We start from the raw sequence: 22,456 nt of genomic DNA, 5'->3' as shown, positions 1-22,456 counted from the left end.
CTTTATTCTTAAGTCAATGATTAAGCTATGTAACATCAACTAACATAATTCCACCCGGGTACATAATTCCGCCAACTATCAACCTGCTTGTCTGCTACCGCTACCGTTAGACAGGTTCTTGTGTAGAGTAGATTAATCGGCCGATGCGACCATCTTTACCTAAACTTATACAACAATCTTTATTGACACAACAAAAGTACAGCGACTTTCGTTAGGTCTTCTACAACAAAAGTACAGCGAATTTCGTTAGGTCTTCTACAACTATACATGCAAGGAATCACCTGGATACAAAGCAATTAACCTATGTACAAGTATATGAAAACGGTGATTAAGGTTAGACATCCAGGTAATAAGAAAAATAATAACGCCATAAATAATAACTCAAGCAACTGGATAAAATTTGAAGCAGTCATGAGTTAAGTATATGAATCTAAGTATATGAATAATTAAATATGTCGAGTTAAACGTATCACTTATACCGCAGTTACTAGTTCTAAGGTCAAAAACATTATTCGATACTAATGTATTTACCTATTCATCACTTACACTACTAGAGCCCGATGGAAGCGTAATTTTCGCCTCTACCATTTCGCATTGACGCAACCCGGGGTAAGTTTCTCATCGACTATCTAAGGCCTCTTTAAGGGCCATTAGAGTGGATATAAACGTGAGATGTACAAGTCCCATGTCGAGACTTAAATCAATCAGCCTTAATCACAGTTTACTACTTTCCATCGAAAGAATTATGCTTCTCGTAACTCCAACATCCGGGAACGTGCATGTTGAAGTTTAAAGTTTGACGGGGTTGAAGCTGGTGTCATCTTTAACGGCACGACTCGGATGTGATTAGGCCATGTCGATCCGTTAAAAAAAATGTAAAATTCAATTTAGGAAAATTGGATACTTATGTCATATTCCAAATTCGATTCCAAAGAAGAAGATGTGAAAGAACAAAAATGAAGAGAAAAATCTATTATTCGGTATGCCATGCTCTGTGTGTTCAGTTTTGGTCATCTTTCCTGACCACGAAGATTTCATAATCAAGCCAACCTTTTTTTGCTAACCTTATTTTTTTCAATTCTAAAAGAAACACACAGAGATGGGTTTCAGCTTGATGTGACGCCCTCCAGACATATTTTTCGCCAAAGGCGCGACATGCTCCCGCGGGAAATTTTTGACAAAATACAGATAAGTTATAGCTTGAGTTTTCGAACCTAGTTTTGGGGAACGGGACATCGTCCGCTCTGTACTAACCCCCCCCCCCCCCCCCCCGTGACGCCGGCACGGTAATCGTACTCCACACATATGTAAGTCTTCTATCCAGTGTGTTCCAATACATAGTGTTGGATCAAGTTGGATTTCCGTGCAGCAGAATAGTCACACTGGTCACACTTGTAGGGTTTTCCCCTGTATGAGTTCTCACATGTTGGGATAGGTTACAGATTTTAGCTGTCTTATATCCACACTACTCACATATGTAGGCGTTTTCAACTGTGTGTTTAGTGAGATGGTGTTGGATCAAGTTGGATTTCTGAGTTGCATAATAGTCACACTGGTCACACCTGTAGGGTTTTTCGCCAGTATGGATTCTCACATGTTGGACTAGGCGAGACCTGTAAGCTGTCTTGTATCCACACTCCTCACATACGTAGATATTCTCACTAGAGTGTTTTGCTACATGGTGCTGGTCCAAGTTGAATTTCCGTGCTGCAGAATAATCACACTGGTCACACTTGTAGGGTTTTTCTCCAGTATGAATTCGCACATGTTGGGATAGGCGAGACCTTTGAGTTGTCTTGTATCCACACAGCTCACATACGTAGATATTCTCACTAGAGTGTTTTGCTACATGGTGCTGGTCCAAGTTGAATTTCCGTGCTGCAGAATAATCACACTGGTCACACTTGTAGGGTTTTTCTCCAGTATGAATTCGCACATGTTGGGATAGGCGAGACCTTTGAGTTGTCTTGTATCCACACAGCTCACATACGTAGGGTTTCTCACTAGTGTGTTTAGTAAGATGGTGTTGGTCCAAGTTGCTTTTGTGTGTTGCAGAATAGTCACACTGGTCACACTTGTAGGGTTTTTCCCCTGTATGAATTCTCACGTGTCTGGATAGGTGAGAGATATTAGCTGTCTTGTATCCACACATCTCACATACGTAGGATTTCTCACTAGTGTGTTTAGTGAGATGGTGATGGTCCAAGTTGGATTTCTGTGCTGCAGAATAATCACACTGGTCACACTTGTAGGGCTTTTCCCCTGTATGAATTCTCACGTGTCTGGATAGGTGAGAGATATTAGCTGTCTTGTATCCACACATCTCACATACGTAGGGTTTCTCAACATTGTGTTTAGTGAGATGGTGATGGTCCAAGTTGGATTTCCGTGCAGCAGAATAGTCACACTGGTCACACTTGTAGGGATTTTCTCCAGTATGGATTCGCACATGTTGGGCTAGGCGAGACCTTTCAGCTGTCTTGTATCCACACAGCTCACATACGTAGGGTTTCTCACTAGTGTGTTTAGTAAGATGGTGTTGGTCCAAGTTGCTTTTGTGTGTTGCAGAATAGTCACACTGGTCACACTTGTAGGGCTTTTCCCCTGTATGAATTCTCACGTGTCTGGATAGGTGAGAGATATTAGCTGTCTTGTATCCACACTCCTCACATACGTAGGGTTTCTCACTAGTGTGTTTAGTGACATGGTGTTGGTTCAAGTTGGATTTAAACGCAGCAGAATAGTCACACTGGTCACACTTGTAGGGATTTTCTCCAGTATGAATTCGCACATGTTGGGATAGGCGAGACCTTTGAGTTGTCTTGTATCCACACAGTTCACATACGTAGGGTTTCTCACTAGTGTGTTTAGTAAGATGGTGTTGGTCCAAGTTGCTTTTGTGTGTTGCAGAATAGTCACACTGGTCACACTTGTAGGGCTTTTCCCCTGTATGAATTCTCACGTGTCTGGATAGGTGAGAGATATTAGCTGTCTTGTATCCACACATCTCACATACGTAGGGTTTCTCACTAGTGTGTTTAGTGACATGGTGTTGGTTCAAGTTGGATTTAAACGCAGCAGAATAGTCACACTGGTCACACTTGTAGGGATTTTCTCCAGTATGAATTCGCACATGTTGGGATAGGCGAGACCTTTGAGTTGTCTTGTATCCACACAGCTCACATACGTAGGGTTTCTCACTAGTGTGTTTAGTAAGATGGTGTTGGTCCAAGTTGCTTTTGTGTGTTGCAGAATAGTCACACTGGTCACACTTGTAGGGCTTTTCCCCTGTATGAATTCTCACGTGTCTGGATAGGTGAGAGATATTAGCTGTCTTGTATCCACACAGCTCACATAAGTAGGGTTTCTCACTAGTGTGTTTAGTGAGATGGTGCTGGTCCAAGTTGGATTTCTGCGCTGCAGAATAGTCACACTGGTCACACTTGTAGGGTTTTTCTCCAGTATGGATTCTCACATGTTGGACTAGGTTAGACCTTTTAGCTGTCTTGTATCCACACTCCTCACATATGTAGGGTTTGTCACCAGTGTGTTTAGTGACATGGTGTTGGTCCAAGCTGAATTTCTGTGCTGCAGAATAGTCACACTGGTCACACTTGTAGGGATTTTCTCCAGTATGGATTCTCACATGTCGGGACAGGGCTGACCTTTGAGCTGCTCTGTATCCACACTCCCCACACATGTAAGGTTTTTCCCCAGTATATTTTGTTCCGTGTTGTCCATAGATGCTGCTGGGATCTTCCATCTTTTGCTTTAATCTATTGGGGAACGAAGATATGCACATTTTGGTGTGAGTCATTATGCAACGAATTCTTCCCAGACTTTTTTGTCCCCTTGTGTCTAATATAAAAAAGTCATATAATAATAAATATGTAATAAGAATTACTTTCAGTTCCATGTAAAAGAAAGATCGTCATTATCATTCTAAGAATTATGCATGTGAAAATGACGTTGACTTGTCTTTTATATATCCACATTTCAATAGAGCTGGTAACGCATTCCTGTAAAGGTTCATACGGATGTCGGTTGCAAGACATCGCCCAGAACATTGCCAAAAAGGCAAAAGTGTGTCCCACAACAACAAATATGCTGAAAATTTCCATCGCACAAACACAGATAATCTCTACATTTAGGGAGCAACTATGCATCTGCAGATAGTCTACATATATCAGGGGATATCTGAACAACGTTGTAAGAAGAGGAACATATAACTGTGCTGGCAGCAAAATGCAAATGAACCGTGGGAAAGTTAGGAGTATTTCTGTTAAGCCCCGGTTACACGTAGCAAAACATGGCTCCCGACCACCAGCCAACCGAGGCGATAGGTCCGGAGCAGTCTGACCAGTTTTAGATTAATTTGACCCCCAAACACACCCTGACCACTAGCGACCTACTCCCAACTACCACCCAACCCATTACCGACCTCCCGGCACAGCCCAATGTTTTGAAAATTTCAAAACATTCAGCTGACACAGCCGACCACCTCTGTATAACGTTGTCTCACACATCCGTGACCTATTTCAATGACTGTATCTACCAGTTTTGCCAAGTTACTAGTATGTTTGTTGATAAGGACCACAGGAAAGTAGCTGCACTTGTATCTTTGTATATTGTAAAGTTAATTGTCGATCTGAACAAATTCAACCAAAGAGCCACGCCTCGGGCACATAAAGACCCCACAGCAATTATCGAAAAGAGTAAAGGTGTGAGTGGATCAAACCTTACAGCCTGCTCCGAGTTCTCACCTTGAATAGGTGATATTCCCTGTTATGTCAATCCTTCCACAAGCGTAGTGACTCTCAATAAAACTATTACATTTTATAAAGGAATACATTCAATATATTCTAAAATTGGTAACGTTACCTCCAGTGGTGGACTGTCCACGCCAGCCGCTGCAAAGAAATGCGTCATCTGATCGCAACATCTGCCACTTGAAGGCATTTGTGTTTTCAGTTAAGACCAGACCAGACAATGTGCATACTCTAGCCTCCGATGCAGGCTTTCCCACAAGCGATTTTTAAACTTATCGGATCCAGCTTTTTTGGCTGGGGCCGTATCAGCTTGACGCCCCGTATCTGCTTGACATCCTGTAACGCTGTTACGACAGATACGACCCCCAGCCATTTTTTTTTTTAAAAACTGGACCCAATAAGTTGTAAAATCGCTAGTGGGAAAGCCTGCAACGGAGGCTAGCATACTCCAGGTTTGGGCTTGTCATTGTTGTGTATAGTGTGAGAAGTAGGTCTTTCGATATCGTCTTCCTTATAGCACATAGCAATCCAGAAGATCGTCTAGCCTTGGTAGAGATGATGTCGATATCGTTTGATCAGAAAAGGGTATTTGTGAGGGTATCGCCGAGGCGTTATGGCTGGTGGCAACTTGCAGTATAGTTCCTCCTGGGGTTACGGGAGGGATCGGTCGTGTAAGGGCGCGAGTCGTGATGAACGAGTTGAGACGTTGTTTTGTGTTTTTTAATGTTCTTGGCCAAAAAATTATGAAACTACAGAAGAAAGCACTGTGATGTAAAGTGCCTTCCCAAGGGCACAACATCGTTGGCATATCGGGGGAGTCGGACCCTGGACCTCTGGGCTCTGAGCCAAACGTCGTAACCGTTACGGCAACTCGGCACTACTGTCCACAGAGGATGGTACTGAATCAATATCAAAGGATCGATAATACCGTCACATTTGAAGAAAGGTTTATTCTGAATTGACGTCGGTAGCATTACATGTAACGTAATTTTGTCATATTTTGCATTGAACCTTGAATTTCCGATGGTTGGAAAACAAATCCTTTAAGAGTGTTGTCTGTAGTACCGCTTCAGATCGCTTGGATGGATTATGTAACAAATGAGCACAAATGGTGATATAAAGTGTACGTTACAAGGGTTTGACATGAGAAAATGTTCCCTAGATTTGCATGCAGCGAGGCTTAAAGAGAATATGAAATGTGCAGAGCGTTTTGTATCCAGCAGATGTTACATGTACTTAAGTCTGGTAATGGTAAACATTGCAAAATGTAGATTTTCCTCATTAGCTATGCAAATCAAGTCCCTATTTACATAATTTGCACTTCATTGTGTACTTCTCTGTCTAAGCTACCTGTATACTGAATATTATGGAAATCCGTTGTTCCTTTGTTCAGTTATTCTCCTTAGAAGATTTTCACGATAACGCCCCTGCAGTTCCAGAGTAAGCTGCTAGGGGACCCAACCCCACACCACGTCTTCATTACACCACAAGCTATCTGCCACAAAAAAATCAAGACCACAGCACGTCCAGGTCAAGAGATACAAAAATGGAATTTCTGCTGCAGTGCCAAGGTCACATACCAGGGGGCCCAAAATCGACCTTGCATTTCGGCTTCATAACACCTGCCCACATACCAAATATCATCGTAATCCATCAGGAGGTTCTTGAGTTATGCTGACTACAGTAGTCCGGAAACACAAACAAACAGACACACAGACAGACAAACAGACAGACACACAGACACACCCTAAACAATATCTCCATTTTTCACGGAGATAAAAATTCTGACCGAGAAAACTTATCCTCATCTAACAGGATTACGAGAACTTCTATACAGCTATTCTCCGGGGAAAAACCCCCGAGCCAGAGCTATTGATTCATTCCATTTGACCTCTCGCAACCATTCCACTATCTCCCGGTTGTCCAGAAGACAAAAAGATGGAGAAAGGTAGTTTTTGACAACAAATTCTACAAGTATGAAGTCTGACTTGTCATAGCCACCCCGGGATTGCCACTATAACAGTGAATACAAACTAGCGCCTTTTCTATGCCCTAACCAATAGTCGACCCCGCTATACAAAGGCCGTACCCGCAAGGTGTTGCCAAAAGGTACTTCCCTAGGGAATGCGTTCACGAAAATCCTAGAATATTTGGCAATCCGAAAGCTGTACTATACAATAGGCTCCGCCCCTGATGCGTCGCCAGAAAAAACACCAAAAAGGGCTTTCAATGTTTCTTCTGAGCTGGGGTCTAGGCGCCCGTAGCCTGGATACCAGACCTTTCGCGCGATGCGATGATAACCCCTTTTGGGCGGGGAAGACCTAGTACAGTAGGCATAGAGTTGGCACCCGGGAGCGCTTGGCAGCCGAACTCTGATTTCTATCTCGCGTGTGAGCTAATTAGTGGGCCGTGTGCTAACTGTGGCGGCGGCGTGAGTTGCTTCCCCGGCCGAAGGATTAGCGCCAGGAACGCGGTGGTCTGGCACCCAGGCTAAGGTGTCCACGCTAACACTGTAATTCACTTTATCTTGACGGTAGTCAAATTTCACGGCGTAAGAAAAATGGACATTTTCACTGAACTCTAACTTCATGGTGGCGACAAGTGATTTACGGAACAGATGTGTGAAGGAATCATAAGAAATAAAGACAGATTTATCACAAGTGATGATACGTTCACGGTGCAGGTGGCCGTGAAACAGCTGTGAACATTAGTGAAAGAAACAAAAATTACAGTATCCTCGTCCCCACAGGAACCAGAGCGAATATCCTCTTGAACAGATTGTACACAAACGCCGCCAGAAAAAAAAGTGCAAGACATATTCAAACTTACTGCATTGATTTTGTATTCGTTTTCAAACTAATAACATGATTCCAAGATTGCGATATAATTTTCTAATAAGTACCATGGTAACGTTTATTTTCTGTCATTTATTTAATGGTGCACTGCATGACAGCTGACTCCAGCGGCGATAGGATATGAACATAATTTCAAGTCGTTCTAACAGTTACAAGCACGTGTTCGTACTTAGTTTAGTAGACTCTACCAGTCTCCCCCGGTCGCTGGGAAAATAGTAGAAATTGGCCAAATAGAGTCAAATGTTTGAAGGGAGTTGGCTACGGAGAGAGGGTCAAATTCGCAACCGAGGAATTTGACCCTCTCTCCGTAGCCAACTCCCTTCAAACATTTGCTTTGCTTAGTGAGGAATTTGTCTGTTAGCCAGTAGGGGAGGACACCGCTTTTGTAAAAATATACCTGGGGTTTTAAGAAATAACTTACGAAACTTTACAAAGTCAGGGATAGGGGGGAACTTTTACAAGCTTGTCAAATGTATGTACAACAAACCTCAGACGTGCGTTAAAACCTCGTCTGGCCCAGCGCCACCTTCTGTTACCGAAAAAGTGCTAGATAGGGCTGTAATCTAAACCCTACGCTGTGTAGTTAATTCATTAATGACCTTGTTGACGTGCTCGACAATGTTGAATGCACACTACCATCTCTACATAATCTATTCGAATCGTGCTTGTTATATGCAGACGATGTAGTTATATTTTCCGAATCAGATAAAGGTTTGCAATATAAACTTTATATGTTATTAATTCAGTGTTCAGCAACGAATTGCATTCCTAAGGGTTGGTTCGTTATTTGTACACAGGGGAAGGATAGTACAAGAGCATCTGCAACAAAACGTTTTAGGTATATGTGCCCTTTTTGCTTTATTTTCTTCCGAGAGGAGGTCAGACTTTCGTTTGAACTAGGTATTTAACCCTTTACCATTCACAAGTTTTAGTGCCTTGTCAAAGACCTAGGTACGAGATGACATTTATATATATTGATGAATCGCTTCGAGTTAGACGAGTTTTATCATTCTCTATACCTGAATTTTCTTTGCTGGCTGAAATGGAATGTAAATATCCGCTGACAACCACCGCACGAAATGGCCTCGTTTCCTGGCGTATACGTACCGGAATTTTTATTGAATTTTTGTCGGATACTGACGGATACAGGCGGATACGACGTAACGGATCCGAAAATTTCCGTACCGGGATATGGAATATTTCCGGAAGAATCCGAAAGTAAGGTATTTTCGACGAATACGGAGCCGTACACTGTACGGAAATGCCACAGATCCTGACGGATACGTACAGGAATTTTTCTGTATTTTTGGCGGATACTGACGAATCCAACCTAACGGGTCCGAAAATTTCCGCACCGGGATCGGGAATATTTCCGGAGGAATCCGAAAATGAGGTATTTTCGACGAATACGGAGCCGTACACTGTACGGAAATGCCACAGATCCTGACGTATACGTACAGGGATTTTTCTGTATTTTTTAAAAGAAAATGGCGGATATAGGCGGATACAGGCGGACTGTGATCCGGAACCTCAGATCCGGAGGAAAATAGGAATTTTCGACGGATATGGGGCCGTACATTGCACGAAATTGCCCAAGATCCTGACAGATACGCACAGTATGTATTTGCCACGGATACAGACAGATCCAACATACAGACTTTCTGCAATCTTTGACATATTGTGACTCTGAATATGTTTGTATTTGCCACGAATATGTACAGATCAAGCACACAAAGTTTGATAGAATGGTTGATTATTCATGAATACGCATGCATTCTTAATTTAAGGATACCCAAAACATTATTATTCAATGACAGGAAGTTTTGGGAAAGCCTGAATGTTACATTATTTGATATTTCAACATATATGCATTTCTAAGTTCAAAAACTATCAAATACAATACGGAAGTACTGTGTGTCTAAATAATCCATTTCGTTTAAGACAGGCTGAGGGACATCCACACACTCAAAGCACCTCTGCATATGCAGGTTAATGTCGGTAAATCGGGGTTGTGAAAGCACAATTGTTCTAAAATGTATTACAATTAGCACCATCACATCATGGTGGTAATATTTACTGCTGTATAGTGCACTTGGACCAAAAATTTCTACATGTTCTACATATTCTACTCAAGAAATGAAAGCCTTTGTGGTCAGCTCTTCGTCTAAAAGCTATCAGATACAATTGATTTCAAATACAGAGGTTGAAAATAGAAAGTATATAGTAGAGTGGATTCATTCCTCAAGCTAACCGAGGTTGAAAATAGAAACTTCAAAGTAACATTAAACTGTCTGAAACACTCCCATGATGGCACGCCACATTTTAAACGTAAGTAGTATATGCTGTGGAAATATGTGTAAAATCGTCCTCTCCCCATTCTCCGACTGCATCTGAGTTCACTTCTTCCATGCACTCTTGGTAAGGTACAGGCAAGGCTGATTTCTTCTGTATCTAGCATGTTGGACTGCATGCTTGGAGTCCATCTTGTGATGAACCAGTTCCTATATGATATAACCAAATGATGAATTAATATCAATTCACATACTTAGTATTAAGTAACATGTCACATGATTTTGACATAACTGTGATCAATGAGGTTATATATACTATATGACCTCCTTGCTGTGATGGGCTTCGTTGCATCACAGCAGCTAACAAGAGTCTTAGGACCCAAAATCTCCATGAAACTTTTTTTATTAAACCTGTTCCCCCCATCCTATATCGCTCAATGGTATGACCCCCGGCCACATGTTGGGGGCTCAGGTTCCACAGTGACCCACTTTCGCTATCAATAGCTAGTAACAGCTGTTAGTAGTGCTACAATGGCCAAAACTGCAAATATAGATTTCCCCATTACTTAGGCAACTTAAGTCCAATTTGCATAATTTGCACTTCATTGTATACAACCCTCTCTAAGCTACCTGCCAAGTAAATAACATGAAAATCTGTCGCTCCTTTCTTCAGTTATTCTCCTTTGAAGATTTTGACAAATACGCCATTACAGTTCCAGTGACACATACCAGAGGGCCCAAAATTGACCTTGACCTTTCTCCTCCCCACACCTACCCACATAACAAATATCATTACAATTCATCTACACGTTCTATAGTTATGCTGATTTTACGCATTCGGTGACACATACATACACACACGGTGACCAATCCATACACACACGCGCACACGCACGCAAACACACTAACTTTGCATGATTTGCACTTCAGTGTGTACATCTCTGTCCAACCTACCTGCGTACCAAATAACATGAAAATCTGTTGTTCCTCTCTTCAGTTATACCCCTTTAGAGCATTTTTACAAATAGGCCATTGCAGTTCCAGGGACACAAACCAGGGGGCCCAAAATCGACCTTGACCATTCTCCTCCCAGCGCATACCCACATACCAAATATCATTACAATCCATCTACACGTTCTACAGTTATGCTGACTTAAAGCATCCGACGACACCCATGCAAACGATGTACCTCCTTTCTTATGCAAATTTGGTCTAACCTACCTGTGTACCAAAGAACATGACGATCTGTCGATCCACTCTTCAGTTCTTCTACATTGAAGATTTTAACAAATACGCCATTGCAGTTCCAGTCGCACATGCCAGGGGGCCCAAAATCGACCTTGACCTTCCTCCTCCTAACACCCATCCACATACCAAAAATCATTACAATCCATGTACAGGTTCTACAGTTATGGTCACTTTAAGTGTCCGGTGGCACATACATACACACAAACACCAAACGCAAGCAAAACAGTATCTCCATGAAAAAGCCTTTTTTCATGGAGATAACAAAAAACAAGGGACAATGGGTATCCATCATGCCTGTCTCAGCTAACATTGAAGTGTACCGATGATGGACTTAAGCCTTACCGAAGGAGTCTGAGGTACTCAGCAGCTGAGCATCTGACAGCTGATTGCTTTGTTCCCAGCCAAGGTCCTCACAACATATGTTCTTGCTCACTATCCACAAACTGTGGGACCTTTGTTGGACAAATACTTATGACATTCTCTTCCATTACAGGATATCTTTAATTATCTTTCCCTCGACCGCTTGCTATTTACAGGTTTGCGATAGCAAAACCTGTTCTGTTTTTGCATCCAAGGAAGGGGGCGGCCATGTTGGATGTGACCATTTTATTGGGAGGGGTGTTTTTTTCGCTAATGTTGGGTGTGACTATTTTGACGGAGGGGTGTTTTTCTTGCTAGTTTTCTTTTTTTTGGTTTTTTTGCTAATTTTTTCTTGCTTTGGGTTGGGTGTGACCATTTTTACTGGAGGGATGTTTTTTCACTAATGTGTGGGTGTGATAGATGGAAGTTATTAATGTGGTGGTGTTGTGACCTTGCCGTTGGCACAAATGGACACAAGGCCCACTGTACTAAAGGACGAGCAAGGTCCACTGAGAATCATGTTGTTGTGATCTTGTCGAAAAGTAAGGGACGACAAGATCCCCAACGATAGAGGGTTAATATAGATTTGTTATTTAATGTGATGTTGGATTAGAAAGTGTTGGAATTGATAATATTGGGGGGTGGTTTTTGTCGCTAATGTTGGTTCCCTATATTTTTCTTAGTTTTGGGTTGGGTGTGACCATTTTGACCGGAGGGGTAGTTTTTGCCACTAATGTTAGGTGTAAGAGATGAATATTATTAGTGTGGTGGTGTTGTGACCTTGCCGTTGGCACAAATGGACACAAGGCCCACTGTACTAAAGGACGAGCAAGGTCCACTGAGAATCATGTTGTTGTGGTCTTGTCGAAAAGTAAGGGACGACAAGATCCCCAACGATAGAGGGTTAATATAGATTTGTTATTTAATGTGATGTTGGATTAGAAAGTGTTGGAATTGATAATATTGGGGGGTGGTTTTTGTCGCTAATGTTGGTTCCCTATATTTTTCTTAGTTTTGGGTTGGGTGTGACCATTTTGACCGGAGGGGTAGTTTTTGCCACTAATGCTAGGTGTAAGAGATGAATATTATTAGTGTGGTGGTGTTGTGACCTTGCCGTTGGCACAAATGGACACAAGGCCCACTGTACTAAAGGACGAGCAAGGTCCACTGAGCATCATGTTGTTGTGGTCTCGTCGAATAGTAAGGGACGACAAGATCCCCAACGATAGAGGGTTAATATAGATTTGTTATTTAATGTGATGTTGGATTAGAAAGTGTTGGAATTGATAATATTGGGGGGTGGTTTTTGTCGCTAATGTTGGTTCCCTATATTTTTCTTAGTTTTGGGTTGGGTGTGACCATTTTGACCGGAGGGGTAGTTTTTGCCACTAATGTTAGGTGTAAGAGATGAATATTATTAGTGTGGTGGTGTTGTGACCTTGCCGTTGGCACAAATGGACACAAGGCCCACTGTACTAAAGGACGAGCAAGGTCCACTGAGCATCATGTTGTTGTGGTCTCGTCGAAAAGTAAGGGACGACAAGATCCCCAACGATAGAGGGTTAATATAGATTTGTTATTTAATGTGATGTTGGATTAGAAAGTGTTGTAATCAATGATATTAGGGTTGGTTTTTGTCGCTAATGTTGGTTTCCCATATTTTTCCTAGTTTTGGGTTAGGTGTGAGTGTGACTATTTTGACCGGAGGGGTGGTTTTTGCCACTTATGTTAGGTGTAAGAGATGAATATTATTAGTGTGGTGGTGTTGTGACCTTGCCGTTGGCACAAATGGACACAAGGCCCACTGTACTAAAGGACGAGCAAGGTCCACTGAGCATCATGTTGTTGTGGTCTCGTCGAAAAGTAAGGGACGACAAGATCCCCAACGATAGAGGGTTAATATAGATTTGTTATTTAATGTGATGTTGGATTAGAAAGTGTTGTAATCAATGATATTAGGGTTGGTTTTTGTCGCTAATGTTGGCTTCCCATATTTTTCCTAGTTTTGGGTTAGGTGTGAGTGTGACTATTTTGACCGGAGGGGTGGTTTTTGCCACTTATGTTAGGTGTAAGAGATGAATGTTATTAGTGTGGTGGTGTTGTGACCTTGCCGTTGGCACAAATGGACACAAGGCCCACTGTGCTAAAGGACGAGCAAGGTCCACTGAGCATCATGTTGTTGTGATCTTGTCGAAAAGTAAGGGACAACAAGATCCCCAACGATACAGGGTTAATATAGATTTGTTATTTAATGTGATGTTAAATTAGAAAGTGTAGGAGACGTGATCTTAAAGAACATGGCAATTGTGGTCTTGTCAGAGATGTAGGGACGACAGCCACAAAAACCATGAACGATTAGTTTGTTTAATGGTGAGATGGGCAATTAGCTTTTGGAATAAACTTAAGTCAATTTTGAAATGGTGAATACTTAAGACCCTTTCCTTCTTACAATAAAGAATGGCCGATGTATACATACGGTTTCTTTTAGATGCCGATTTGAAGACGACCACATCAAGGATAAAGAAATGACACAGAGACAAGGATTCCCGCATACTTACCAAGGGAGACGTAAACGTTATAACACTGACTGATTGTGACTTCATAATGTTGACTTACTACGATCCTTATTAATTATTGAATGTCTCTATTGCTCTCTTGACCTTAACTTCCTAGTTTTACAAATCTCTCGTCTCCTGTCTTACTCTGCTCACACAACATTGATTACTTTATCTCTTCGCTGCAGTTCACTTAGCGACAAATGAACAGATCACTTAGTTAACAAATGAATAACCGTCAAAGAATTATAGCACAACAATAGCAGACTAATTCTAAAGTAACCGTTCCAAGTTTGGTAAGGAGTTGCACTGTAACTTCTTGGACGTAAGTGACGGAGTGAAATGTTACTGCAGCTTGCAATTGCATACACATTTGTATTGGGTTTCTACCATTCGTACATCCGGTTCGATTTGAACTGTCGTCGACGAGGTTAATCACCTGTATTTTCTTTCATAACGTTATACATGCAAAATCAGCTTCTAAAAGTTGCACACTAAAATAAACAACAAAATAGACAATACGTATTCGTTTGAATCAAATAAAGTGGACAACATGTGCACGCCAGTGTGTGGATTCTCTAAATCGTGTCAGGTAATGTCTGGTTGTAACAGCACAATCATTGTAACACGGCTCTGATGCTGGTCCGGCAGTGGAAGGTCTCCGGCGACCTCCCCTGCTGCGGTGAGAGTCTGTGTGGGAAACGGCCAGATTGTTCCAGGCCTGGTTTGTTCCTCCCTAGTGCACGTGGATACCGGGTGCCCTGCAGCTGGATGACATTGTAGTCCGGTATAGGTGACCTGTGCAGGGATCGAGAAAAAACATACAGAAACATATCAACCTGAATGCTCTCTTCTTTGGCTCTTGTCGTCTCTGAAGACGATAGACAGCTTCGGTCGATTTAACCTATTGAATTATTGACTTGAATTAGACTATTCCAAAATCATGATTGGCTTTTCTTTCTCAAAGTAGTTGGCGGTGGCGGGTTAGTCATGTAGTTGCTAGGTCCTGCAGGGAAACAAAATTTAGAATGTATGTGGCACTGATAAGCTGTTTGACATATTATTTCTTAGTACCTACGAATATGGCGTGTTATACTTACTTCAAGGTTTTGGAGTTCGATTAAAAAAATAGGGCTCGAAATTCGCATTTTAGTACAGGTAAAATAGTACTAATTTTATCTTTAGCTAGGAAAACAAGATTTGGAGTTAAATATGTGAAACTGATAAGTTATTTCATAATTTTGGGTCCCTAGGAATTTGACCTCTTATCCTGTAAGGTGAGTGAAGAGTATTACGTGTAGGGCTCAAAATCTGCATGCTAGCACAGGTAAAATTGGAGTTGTGCAGGTAGTTTTGACGGACTTTTACTAATTTAGGCCCCCATTCCGTTGAGTTATCTGTGAAATCTTTGTTCGCTCATAAAAGGTTGCTGACATTTGAGATTTTGGGTCGCCGTAGAGATTCCACTTGAGCACGTTTTCCAGGAGTTCGGCACTATCACGGCGATCTGGCCAATTTTAGGTCGCCGTGAGAGCGCGGCGAAAGCGCCGTCCAAGTGGAATGGGGGTATGTTCCATTCCAAGTCACCACACGGTTTTTTAATGATATTTATAATATCTTCGGATTATTTTTTTATCAATTATTGTCCTTATTCTCCGGAGGAACTCTTGGCATGCTTGCCGGTGTCCACAGACAGTGTGACGCCACACTGACTGCCTGCCCGGTCGGCGGTCAACGCCCGATCCAAAACATGCTTTGTTAGGATTAGCGGCTCGTTACGGGGGGCAAATGACCCATATCTTTATTTCGAAATATTTCGAAATATGAAATAAACCTATCTATTTTTCAAATCTATTCAAAAAATGATCTCTTTTGACAGTCACTTTCGAAATGTTTGCAAATAATCAGAACAACTTCTGAAACATAGTATTCTCATATTTCCTTTTGTTAGAAAGTATTTATAAATGTTTCTAACAAAAGGAAATATGAGAATACTATGTTTCAGAAGTTGTTCTGATTATTTGCAAACATTTCGAAAGTGACTGTCAAAAGAGATCATTTTTTGAATAGATTTGAAAAATAGATAGGTTTATTTCATATTTCGAAATATTTCGAAATAAAGATATGGGTCATTTGCCCCCCCGTAACGAGCCGCTAATCCTAACAAAGCATGTTTTGGATCGGGCGTTGACCGCCGACCGGGCAGGCAGTCAGTGTGGCGTCACACTGTCTGTGGACACCGGCAAGCATGCCAAGAGTTCCTCCGGAGAATAAGGACAATTCAACTGTAATTTTGCTACACAAAAAGGGCCAGCAACGTTGCAAATGATCAGTGGACAAAATACCACACGTAATGAGCAAAAGCAAAAGTTTTATCCACGTCAAATAAGCCCGAGAATCGGCACAAAGCAAAGCCGGGAGAGCGGGCTAGCCGCTAGCCGCAAAGGGTTTGATCTGTCACTGAAGTTCGGCAACATGTACTCAAGTTCGGCAACATGTACTGTCAAAGGAAGGCTTTCTTTTCCCATGGTATCAGTAAATTTTACCATGGTATCGGTAAATTGTAAACTAAAAGGTTATATTCTGTAGAGGGATCTTACCGACAAAATCACGGAGATTCTGGAGGAAAACGCCAAAAAAGAACGTAGATCTATGTTGCAACATTTCTAACACAGCGGCCTGCTTGGGGGAGTCTATTCTGTGTGTAGGGAGAACTTGCTTGGAAACTATTGTCAAATGATTATAGATACAAAAGTTCACAGTAATAACGTCATAACAATACTACTGTAGTGCTTAGATTTTATTATTCAAATCTACATACGTTTAAAGATAGATATTTTAGACAACGTGTTTCAACTCCTCCCCGGGAGAGACAGCCATGTCTGCCGCGCCGGAACAACACGGGAACAAACTTCCCACGAGACGAAACCACCAGAGAGGATTTCACCTTACACTGTTCAGCTTACAATAAAGCCTGTATGTTTTCCGTGCTGGCTGATCGGCGTTCATAATCTGCACTAGGCCTTGCGGAGTTAGATCTACTGCAGGTTTTTTTACGTCCCAGTTGAACATGTTGTTCTAGTGGCGTTGCTCTAGTGGGAGGGCGGCATGGTAGACTACTGTTACCACTTACACTTGGGTACTTTCGGTTATTTCTGTCGCATATCGGTCGTTTCTGCAAGATTTCTAGGTTTGATTAATAAGCCGAGAGATTGGGCAGTGAATAGGCACTGATAATGTTTCTTTCTGATTGTTGTCCTGCTAACGTTAGAGGCAGAAATGAACTGTTTGTTTAACTCACGCCTCGGCGTGAAGGCACGACGGGGTATCATCAGCGGTCCTTTCAACCGTCTATTTTTGGGTGCTATTAACTAATTAGCAGCAAATTGTGATTTTTTTTTAAAGAATCCTCTTTTTAATCTACATGACCCCAGCACCTGTCAATTGTCATACAACATGAAAATACCAATTGTATATGTACGTTTATTGACGTATAAGTACAAAAGTTGAATGCAAAGGGTTCTTGTCTATTGAACTGAACATAAAGAGACAACCAGGTCTACGCCACAGAGTTCCTCTACAAGACTACGCAGATAGCAAGCAATTTGTTACAATTCAGCAAAGAAAACATTGAATTTCAAATTATGCTAATCTTGATATACATTTGCAATAAGCTGTTCTCAGTATGCTTCGTCTTGTTTAACAATCAGAATTACTGTATAATTCACACCATTTTTAAGACTGAGTCGTATATAAATCTGACCAAGTTTTTCAAACCGGGACATAAGCACTCATTGTGTAGCCTAGTTTTAAAACCAAAGCATTGAGACGAGTACACATTTACATTAAAATTATTTGTAAGGTTTGTCATGTTCAGCTTATGTATGTATCTTAATTGCTTTTAGATTACTTTTAATTGCAAAGAATCTTTCATTTCAGCCAATGAAGCTGGTACTGTATGATGTGCCTAGCAACGACGTAATAAACCATTCATTTATTACTCTCCAAGCAGAGGAGTGGGTCCGGCTGTTTTTTGGTGTTTCTCAGCGTTATTGTCTGGCTTTCTACTTTGTCTTTTTTTTTTTTTTGTCGCACAAATCCACACCTCTGCAGGCGGTTCTGAATTTCTTCTTTCGAAAAAAAATGATTCAAATTTCGAATTAAAGGCAATGTGCTGTATCAAATCTTTAGAAAGTATCAGAAATGTTGTTCCCAGAGCCATGAATATTTTGAATATTCCACGAAAATGTGGGAACATCTAGAAAGTGTAAACAAATTTCGAAATGTTGAGAAACCATGACATTTATATTACAAATAGTTACATAGGTTTCGAATTAGTTCTAACAATGGCAACAAACACCCGTGTGGTGACTTGGAATGGGGCCCTTAGGTCGCAGTGAGAGCGCGGCGAAAGCGCCGTCCAAGTGGAATGGGAGTATAACTAATACTTTAAGAATAGGACGAATGCGACGTATCCTTTTTTTCTACATTTGTAATTTTTTTATGGTTTTTACACGTGGACAAATGCGACGTATCATTTTTCTACAATTGTAATTTATCTTCAGCTAATTCTACATTTGTCCTGGGTTGAGGTTTTCAAACGTGGACAAATGAGATGTACTGGAATTAGTTTTGGAATTTTTACGTTTGTCAGGTGTAAAATTTTAATACGTGGATAAATGCGACTTACCGGTATTATTTTTTCTAACTACACAGCTAATTCTAAATCAATTTGTCGGGGGGGGGGGTGCACATTTTCATACTTGACAAAAAGATGTACTAGAATGGCATTACTACGTTTGTCGGGCATATGATTTATGGTTTTCATACGTGGACGATGGGACGTACTGTCTTTTGTACATTTGTACTTTTTCTTCAGTTAATTCTACATTTGTCGGGGGTGAGATGTACTGGAATTAGTTTTGGAATTTCTACATTTGTCAGGCGTATGATTTTCATACGTGGACGAGTAAGTTTTTCTACTGTACCTTTGTCGGGGATGTAGATTTTTAAACGTGTACAAATAAGTTGTATTGGAATTAATTTTTATACGTGGATATGCGACATACTAGAATTAGTTCTGGACTTTCAACGTTTGTATGGCACATGATTTTGAAACGTGGATGAATGCGACGTATATATATATATATATATATATATTATAGGCTGCTAAGTTAAGTTACCATGGACTAACTTGAAGGTAGTCTCCGTTACGACTCTACCAAAAACGAATTGTTCTTTTTTCATCAAACCTAAAAAGTTTCAATAACACTTTTAAAAGCCATTCTGAATATCAAACATACCTCGAGATGGTTTCGAAAATGGCTACTTGCCGAAATCTCTACCCTGCCATGAAAGGTATCTGAAATGACCACGAAAGCGTAACGTTAACATAAAAAAACTGAAAAGACCTACCTGCACAAAAACAGAAACAGACGCCTCTTACCTTGGTTCTGTACAGATCGACTCTGGTGTTATTTGTCCTTCCAGTCTCAGAATCTAGATTTCCATAGTCAAGTCCTGTCTGCGGAATGTGCAACAACTTTTCGTGCCGTGGAGATTAATGAACAAACGTCTGGTGTTGCTATTTTCAAACAGTCCATATTCTTCAGTCTCTTCTGGCCGTGCTTCCCCGTTGTTGTTTCCACTGCTGACATGGGGGTGATACACTCCTTCTTGCTCACCATGTTGTCACAACTTTCGATTAGAGGTTAGAAATCTCCATATTATCGCTAGAAATGAGTTGTTTTCTAACACAAGAAATGCCGTTTGTTCTCATACGTCTAGACACTGTGGCCACGGTACTAGACTGTGACTGCAGCTGTGTCCTTCTGTTCGCCCACCAGACGAGTACCCTGTAACTGATCCTCCCATGGGTGCATCCATGTTGCTGTGCCTGGAGAAATCATTAACCAGAGCCTCGGAAACAGGGCTTAAAATTGATACCCAGTCAAAGTTCCAATCACAATGGCACCATCCCAACTTTGCTAACATGTCATACCATTTGTGGTCTATATCTATATTGCCTAAAAGACCTAAAATTTGGTCAGAACAAGATGTAACATTGACGATGGATTAAGGGCAAGGGTAACGGATTAAGGGTTAGGGTTACGGATTAGGGATATGGTGACGGATTAAGGGTAAGGATCACAGATTAAGGGAAAAGGTGACGGATTAGGTTATCGGGTAACAGATTAACGGCTATGGTGACGGATTAAGGGTTATGGCGACGGACTAGGGGCAAGGGTGACTGATTGAGGGTCAACCACTGTGAGGGATCAAGGCTTTCGTGACAGATTAAGGGTTATGGTGAGGGATTAAGAGCAAGGATGGATGATAAAGGTCAAGGGCAACGGATTAATGGTGTTAACTTTTCGTAGAGACGTACGATCAATGTTGTAAGGAAAACAGTGGCACATTTGTCAATTGTCATTTCTTTGCCTTGTTCATATTTTCTATGTTGTTGCATTTTAGCTCTAATAGCTGCAAGCCGTTTGTTAGTGGCATTTGGCGTCTCTTTTGACCGGTACTCCTGCATGTATGTCCGTTGTGCCTCGGCAGCCTCTGTTGTTAATTGTGTTATTTTTCTCTTCCTTCTTCTTTGTTCCACACTGATGGAATTTGATCGAGGTATGATTGACAATGTATTCCCTTGCTGGCAATAGTTGTGACTCAGGTACTTCCCCCAACGGACTGTAATCAAATAAAAAATCAATAAGTGTTTTTTTTTCCATAGTGTTACATAGAAAAGACGAATGAAATGGAATTTCCCCGTGGGTCGTGAAATAGTTGTACACCTCCAATATGACATATGTAGCAAAAGCCGTAAGGGGAAATAGATTTCTGCATAAATTATGCGAATGAGGTCCTCATGAGCATAATACTCCTTCTGTTGTATTCACCTTTCATGAAGCAACCTACACCTCCAATATGACATCTATGACATATGCCGTAAGGGAAAAATGAAGCTTCTGCATGAATTATGCAAATGAGGCTCATTAGCATAATGCCCATGCCTTTGTATTTACATTTCCTAAAGCTACATACACATCCAATATGACATCTGTAGCATGTACACAAAGGGAATATGAAGTTTCTGCATAGATTATGCAAAATAGGCCATCATTAGCATAATACACATTCAGGTGTATTCACCTTTCATAAAGCTACCTACACCTGCAATAGGACATCCTTGGCATTTATCGAAGGGAACAAGTTCCTGCATTATTGATCACCTTACGTCTACTTGGTTTTTTCCAAGGCCATTTCGGTCGTGAGAACTGTCAACTAAAAGAGATTGCATTTCCTCTTATCAAGGCTACGGTTCTGCGGGAAGGTTCATTAATGTGTAGAAGCCGTTTATATACAACTACATTTTTGCAAAAAATTGCCATATTCACTTTAAAACGAATCATTTGTAGATGAATATTGGAATGCATCACAAGTTTTTGCTGAAATGAAACATTGATCAGTTTCCCACTTGTTGCTTGGGCCAATGCATAATTTTTCAGGTTGCTGTCACAAATTTATGTTCTGTTTTGCTGTTTTGTCTCAGATCACTGCCACCCTATGTCATATGTCTTCAATGTCGGTATTACACATTTTCTAAAAGTTAACTTTAACCTTGAATAGACACATATGCATACACAGACACTGGTAACAGAATGAAGTCAAACTCAAAATGAACCTACCTTGCAATTGTTCATTCTGCTTTTCTGTCGCCCAAAAGGTGTCCAGTTGTGGTCCTTTAGGAAACAAGACGGCCTGTAGATCTATACATACTTATACAGTACTCTCTCCCAAACGCGGTTAGACCTCAGTCTGCTATTGTGTTGCTGTATACACTGAGTGACTGACTCTGCCTGGGCTTTCAGGGACAAATGAAATCTTATCTAACCGCGGTGACATGCACAGGCTGGACCCAGCTGTGCTGACAGACATAAACAAAACCCAGCTGGGACTGGCCCTGTGCAAGGATCAAGGAGGTTAATTGAAATTTTCTCAAGTTACCTAGTATACATACTTTAGATTGATTTTTTCGTTTTGTAAGAAATACCCTTGTACTCTATCTACATACCAAAATCATGACCATCCATCAAGCCTGTCTTGAGTCATACTAGTAGTATTTTCTCATCAATTATGCAAATGAGGTCTTCATTAAGGGCTAAGGTGACGAATTAAGGGTAAGGATGGCGGATTAAGGGAAAGGATTACAGATTAAGGGCAAGGATGACGGATTAAAGAGGAGTGATTACAGATTACTTAAGTGAAAGGGTGATGGATTAAGGATTGTGGTGACGGATTAAGGGCAATGGTCCCGGATTAAGGGCTATGGTGACGGTTTAAGGGTGATGGTGACGGATTAAGGGCAATGATGG

The 22,456-nt window shown here is 41.2% G+C and overlaps 1 protein-coding gene and 1 long non-coding RNA gene across 2 annotated transcripts; both read right to left on the bottom strand.

Annotated features, from left to right (window-relative positions):
• Positions 1–1,316: 1,316 nt before the first annotated feature.
• Positions 1,317–3,763, bottom strand: LOC136429563 (zinc finger protein 845-like). Its single transcript, XM_066419397.1, has 4 exons — positions 3,153–3,763; positions 2,811–2,966; positions 1,563–2,624; positions 1,317–1,407 (listed from the first exon to the last, which is right to left on the bottom strand). The coding sequence occupies exons 1-4, from the start codon at positions 3,761–3,763 to the stop codon at positions 1,317–1,319; spliced, it is 1,920 nt and encodes a 639-aa protein (XP_066275494.1).
• Positions 3,764–14,285: 10,522 nt separating this feature from the next.
• LOC136431486 (uncharacterized) lies at positions 14,286–22,308 on the bottom strand. The gene is made up of 3 exons (XR_010755073.1): positions 21,770–22,308; positions 19,525–20,771; positions 14,286–14,876 (listed from the first exon to the last, which is right to left on the bottom strand). It is a non-coding gene; the product is annotated as an uncharacterized lncRNA (long non-coding RNA).
• Positions 22,309–22,456: the final 148 nt, after the last annotated feature.

Source organism: Branchiostoma lanceolatum, chromosome 3, assembly GCF_035083965.1.
Source record: "Branchiostoma lanceolatum isolate klBraLanc5 chromosome 3, klBraLanc5.hap2, whole genome shotgun sequence".
In the NCBI taxonomy this organism is placed as follows: domain Eukaryota; kingdom Metazoa; phylum Chordata; class Leptocardii; order Amphioxiformes; family Branchiostomatidae; genus Branchiostoma; species Branchiostoma lanceolatum.
Note: the sequence above shows the minus strand (reverse complement) of the source record. Positions and strands in the feature narration are given on the sequence as shown.

Excerpts from the sequence above, each read along its gene's own strand:
- LOC136429563 (XM_066419397.1), bottom strand. The coding sequence starts at position 3,763 with ATGGAAGATCCCAGCAGCATCTATGGACAACACGGAACAAAATATACT. Across the intron at positions 2,967-3,152 it reads GGATACAAGACAACTCAAAG|ACACGTGAGAATTCATACAG; the intron begins GTCTCGCCTATC and ends TCACCTATCCAG. Across the intron at positions 2,625-2,810 it reads GGATACAAGACAACTCAAAG|ACACGTGAGAATTCATACAG; the intron begins GTCTCGCCTATC and ends TCACCTATCCAG.